The sequence below is a fragment of the Sceloporus undulatus genome, chromosome 5, assembly GCF_019175285.1.
Source record: "Sceloporus undulatus isolate JIND9_A2432 ecotype Alabama chromosome 5, SceUnd_v1.1, whole genome shotgun sequence".
Classification (NCBI taxonomy): domain Eukaryota; kingdom Metazoa; phylum Chordata; class Lepidosauria; order Squamata; family Phrynosomatidae; genus Sceloporus; species Sceloporus undulatus.
In genome coordinates this window covers 1,710,655-1,715,898 of record NC_056526.1, presented here as the reverse complement: position 1 = coordinate 1,715,898, position 5,244 = coordinate 1,710,655, and the positions used below count along the sequence as shown (strand labels likewise).

General features: G+C 46.3%; 1 protein-coding gene across 1 annotated transcript in view; it reads right to left on the bottom strand.

Annotated features, from left to right (window-relative positions):
- Window positions 1–3,375, bottom strand: part of LOC121930812 — a 28,069-nt gene extending 24,694 nt beyond the window's left edge. The window contains exons 1-2 of the mRNA XM_042467702.1: window positions 3,220–3,375; window positions 836–1,036 (exon numbers count right to left, since the gene is read on the bottom strand). Coding sequence (XP_042323636.1) covers window positions 836–1,036; window positions 3,220–3,293 — 275 coding nt within the window. The 5' untranslated portion in view covers window positions 3,294–3,375. The remainder of the gene's footprint in view (window positions 1–835; window positions 1,037–3,219) is intronic.
- Window positions 3,376–5,244: the final 1,869 nt, after the last annotated feature.

Genomic DNA, 5,244 nt, shown 5'->3' with positions numbered 1-5,244 from the left:
TTTATTTGTATAGCACCATAGGCTTTACATAACACTTTACAAAGGAGATATAACAACAATCCAAAACAGAAACAAAAGCCTGCACACAATCTAAATGCACAAACAAGATTGTAAAATTGATAAAATATTACTGTAACAAAGTTAAAACAATACTATAAAAGTGCAAACTAATGCAAATAATATGTCATGAAATATGGAGTCATAAAATCAAGACGAAAGTTAGAAGGCTTCCCTCACAAGAATAGTCTTTAATTTGGACTTAAAGTAGTCTAAAGAGGTGGCAGTCCCCAAATTCATGGGAAGGAGATGCCAAAAATTGGGGGCAGCGTGGCAGAAGTATTATTAATCTGAGAGAAAACCTCTCTAGCAATCTTTGGGTCCTCCAGCCCCACTCTATGGTCAGCATGCATCAGAAGTTGACCATTGAACCACGCTGGAAGTGTGTTCTCTAATAATCAGTAGCAACTCCAACACAACTCTGTGGTTGACTTCCAGCAAAATTTCTCTGGAGGACCTGGAGATTCCTTGAGAGACCACAGACATCCGCTTATCCTTGCGCCAGGCAGCAACCATCCCTTTTTGTGAGCTATTTAAGCCTTTTCTGCCAGAGAGCGCTGGTGCCGCAGCAAACTACAAATCTCAGGAGTCCATAGCATTGAGCCTTGTCAGTTAAACCACTGCCAAACTGCATTATTTCTGCAGAGTTGGCCAAAGAGGATCTTATAGCAAAGAGGTGCATCAGTTTTTGGTACCCAGCGAAGTCCTAGGGACGACTGGAATGAAAGTCAGTTCAAGATGAGGACAGCAGATTGAGTGATTATTCTCTTTGGCTTACTTTTCTACCACAACACATTGACCTGCCGTTAGCATCCAACGTGCACTGATCAGCACACCTCCGCAGATGTTTTCGTAGCCTCTGTACTTCACCATTTGGATGCTAACCTGCCAGGGCCATGTTCCTGGCAGGGCATCTGTGCCACCAACGACTCGTAGCAGTTCGTGACTCGTCGCCAGCGGCCGTCGCCCACAGATGCCACTGGAAACAAAACAAACAGACAAACAAACAAACATCAGCTGCCAACATTCATGATGCTGTGGGTTGTTACAGGCCAACCTGATTTGGTTGCCAAGCTTGAGCCCTAAGAAGTAGGAGCGTAGTGTCTAGATCGAGGGAAGAACAGTTGGCCCTCTGTTTTCGCAGGGGACCTGTTCCAGACTCCCTTGTGAAAATGGAGACTCACGTGTATTCAAGCCCCATAGGCTTGAATGGGGCATGTGCCCATGAAGGCGCATGGGGCATGTGCCCCATTAAAAATAAAAGCGGTTGCCCCTCTGTGAGTATTCAAGATTGAGGACCTCAAGTCCACCAGAAATAATAATAATCATACTAATATTAATAATAATAATAATAATAATAATTTATTTCTATCCCGAAAAGAGGGACACCTGTAATGGTACCACTCTATTCTGCTTTGTACTGGAGACAGAAGAAGGAGTGAAAATAGGAGGAAGGAATATCAGCAATCTAAGCTACGCAGACGACACCCTACTACTAGCCGGAAACATCACAGACTGGGAACAACTACTGAGGAAGATCAAGGAAGAGAGTGCAAAGGCAGGCTTATTGTTGAACGTAAAGAAAACCAAAGCAATGACCACTGAGGACCTTCAGAAGCTCAACCTAGACAATTATTATTATTATTATTATTATTATTATTATTATTATTATTATTATTAAACTTTATTTATATAGTGCTGTAAATTTACACAGCGCTGTACATACAATCTTTTAATTAGACGGTTCCCTGCCCTCAGGCTTACAATCTAAGAAGACATGACACAAAAGGGGAAGGGAGTGGAGGATGGAGCCAGATGCCTTCTGGGAAGGGCGCAGTTCCTTTGGGGAGGCCTGGTGGGATTGGCCCACCCCTCTCTCTCCCTCAGAGGCTAGAAGAAGAAATAGAAACAGTAAAAGAATTCCTATACCTTGGATCAAACATTGATAGGAATGGAGACTGCAGCCAGGAAATCAGAAGAAGATTAAGAACGGGGAGAGCGGCGATGAAAGAACTAGAGAAGATCCTAGAATGCAAAGAGAGACAACTGAGCACAAAAGTTAGAAACCTACAAGCCATTGTATTCCCTATTGCTACATATGAATCTGAGAGCGGGACAGTCAAGAAAGAAGATAGGAAGTTCATTTGAAATGTGGTGATGGAGAAGAGTGCTGCGGATCCCATGGACAGCCAAGCAGTCAGACAAATGGGTCCTTGAACAGATCAAACCAGAAATCTCCCTGGAAGTCAAAATGACTCGACTAAGGTTGTTGTACTTTGGCCGCATCATGAGGAGGCAAGGCTCATTGGAATAAACAGCAATGTTAGGAAAGGTGGAGGGAAGCAGAAAGAGAGGAAGGCTGCATACTAGATGGATGGACTCAATTAAGGCGGTCATGGGCACGGATTTGCAGGAGCTGAGCAGAGCAGTGGAGGACAGGGACTCTTGGAAATGTCTCATCCACAGGTTCACCATGGGTCCAGATCGACTCGAGGGTGGATAACAACAACAACAACAATTCTGCTTTGGTTGGACTTCAACTGGAATAATTCTGTGTCCAGTTCTGGGCACCACAGTTCAAAAAGGATGTTGAGAAGCTGTAGCATATTCAAAGGAGGGTGATTAAAATGGTGAATGCCCTATGAGGCAAGACTGGGGAGCTGGGGATGTTTACCCTGGAGATGAGATGGTTAAGAGATGATAGGATAGCCCTGTTTAAATATTTCAAGGGATGTCATATTGAGGAGAGAGCAAGCTGGTTTTCTGGAGAGACTAGAAGACACAGAGCCATGGACGCAAACTACAGAAAAAGAGATTCCACCTCAACATTAGGAAGAACTTCCTGGACAGTAAGAGCTGCTCAATGGTTGGATATACTGCCTTGGAGAGCGATGGAGTCTTCTTCTTTGGAGGTTAATAGAGGCTGGATGGCTATCTGTCCCAGGAAGGGCCTGGATGGTGTCTTCCTGCATTGCAGAATTGGGTTGACCCTTGAGAGTTTCTTCCAACTCTATGATCCTATGATTCTAGGTAGGCCTTTGTTGTTCCCCCCCATTTCCACCAACCACAGCGGCTGTTGCTTCGCAGGATGCCTCCAGCGTCATCCAACCCTCTTCCAAAAAAATGACCCCATTTTGCTTTTTTGGGTCCAGAGCCACTTACTCGCAGCTGGAATCCTTGGCTTGTGTTGGCCAGAAAGTGGCAAGGCATAGGATGGGGAGGAATGGCCATCTCATCCTTCTGGTGGCTGCTGGCTCTGCATCCTCCTCCACATTTCCCTAGAAGTCCTGACATCATAATCCTTGCACACAGAATAAATGCGCGCAGCCCTCTGACATCACACAGCCCGGCTTCCCAGGAGTTCTCTCATAGAATAGAATGACAGACTTGGCTCATAGAATCATAGAGTTGGAAGGACCCCAAGAAGGGCCCTGATCCAATCCAATCCCCTTCTTCTGCCATGCAGGAACTCTCCACCAAAGCATCCCCAACAGATGCCCATCCAGCCTCTGTTTAAAGACCTCCAAGGAAGGAGACTCCATTACATTCCGAGGAAGTGTGCTCCACTGTTAAATAGCCCTCACTGTCAGGAATGTTTAGCTAGAATCTCTCTTCCCATAGTTTGCATCCCTTGCTCCCTGTCCTGTTCTCTGGAGCATCAGAAAACAAGCTTGCTCCTTCCTCAGTAAGACCTTCCTTCAAATATTCAAACATGGCTACTGTGTGCCCTCTTCCCCAGGGTTAAACATACCTAGCTCCCTTTGCTGCTCCTCAAAGGGTGCAAATGGTTTCCAGACTTCTCAGCAATCTGTAGCAACAGCCAACAAGGCTAATAGCTGCCTTGGAAGAGGAGTTACAGACCCAAGCATTGCACTCCATGCCTGTTTACACACACCTGACATGTGTCAGTGCCTCCCCCCTCGAATCTTGCACAGATACAAAGTACAAAATAACCTCCTCCATCAATTAGATCACAGCAAACATAATAACAATAAATTAATTATGCAAAAAAGTCAAAAATACATGATAAAGAATACAAAAAATCCAAATTACATGGCATGACTTAATAATTCAGGATACATGACATAGCATAATAATCTAAATGACAAGCCCCAACTCTCCCCTGGCAGCAAAACAACAATCAGTTATCAATAATATATCTAAAATAGTTAAACTCTGGGCCGGTGCAGCCAGGGGTTCAAGCGGTGTTGGAACCAGCATAAAATCCTCTGCCGCTCTCCTTCGTGTGCCTTTCTGGGCTGGTGCAACCAGGTGGTCTGGGAAGAAGAAATAAAAAGCCTGAGCTGGCATTTGAAAGTGCTGCTCTCCCAATAGCTGCCTCCGGTCCACTGGGCTTCAGGTGCTCCGGGGCAGGAGAACTGGGCAGGAGAAGAGAGCCTCTGGTCTACAGTCCTTCCGAATGCCACTGGGCTTAATCCAAAGTCGCCCTCCTCACTGCCTCTGCTTTTTCCAGCCCAGAGGGAATTTGGGATGGAGAAGAGAAGGTTAAGAGGTGATATGATAGCCCTGTTATATATTTGAAGGGATGTTATATTGAGGAGGGAGCAAGCTTGTTTTCTGCTGCTCCAGAGAATAGGAAACAATGGAGCAATGGATGCAAGCTCCAGGAACAGAGATTCCAGCTCAACATTCGGAGGAACGTCCTGACAGTAAGGGCTGTTCGACACTGGAACACACTCCTTCCATGAAGAGTAATGGAGGCCCGTTCCGCATGGGCGTAAAGTATGTCCCCAGGACGTACTAGGGTTAGGGAAGGGCATGCAAAATGGCAGCACCCGTTGTACATGGGCGCCGCTATCTTGACGTAGCTGATGCTTAGTGTCCGCACGTCGCATGGCGCTAATGACGCCGCGAGTGCGCCATTGGCACCTTGTGGCGTCATTAACGCACTGCAACAAGAAGCACCATTTTGGTGCTTCTTTTTTGCGGCGCCGGGGAGCCTCATGGTTTGGCCACTGGGGCTCCTTGGCACCGCTAATGGCGGCCGCAGACCGCCGCTTTCAGGCAGTCTGTAATGTGCCGGAGTCTCCTTCATTGGAGGTCTTTAAACAGAGGCCATCTGTCAATGGGGATGCTTTAAGAGTTCCTGCATAGCAGAATGAAGGGTGGCACTTGTGGTCTTTTCCAACTCTATGATTCTAGGGGGCTGTCAGCTGGCATCCTATC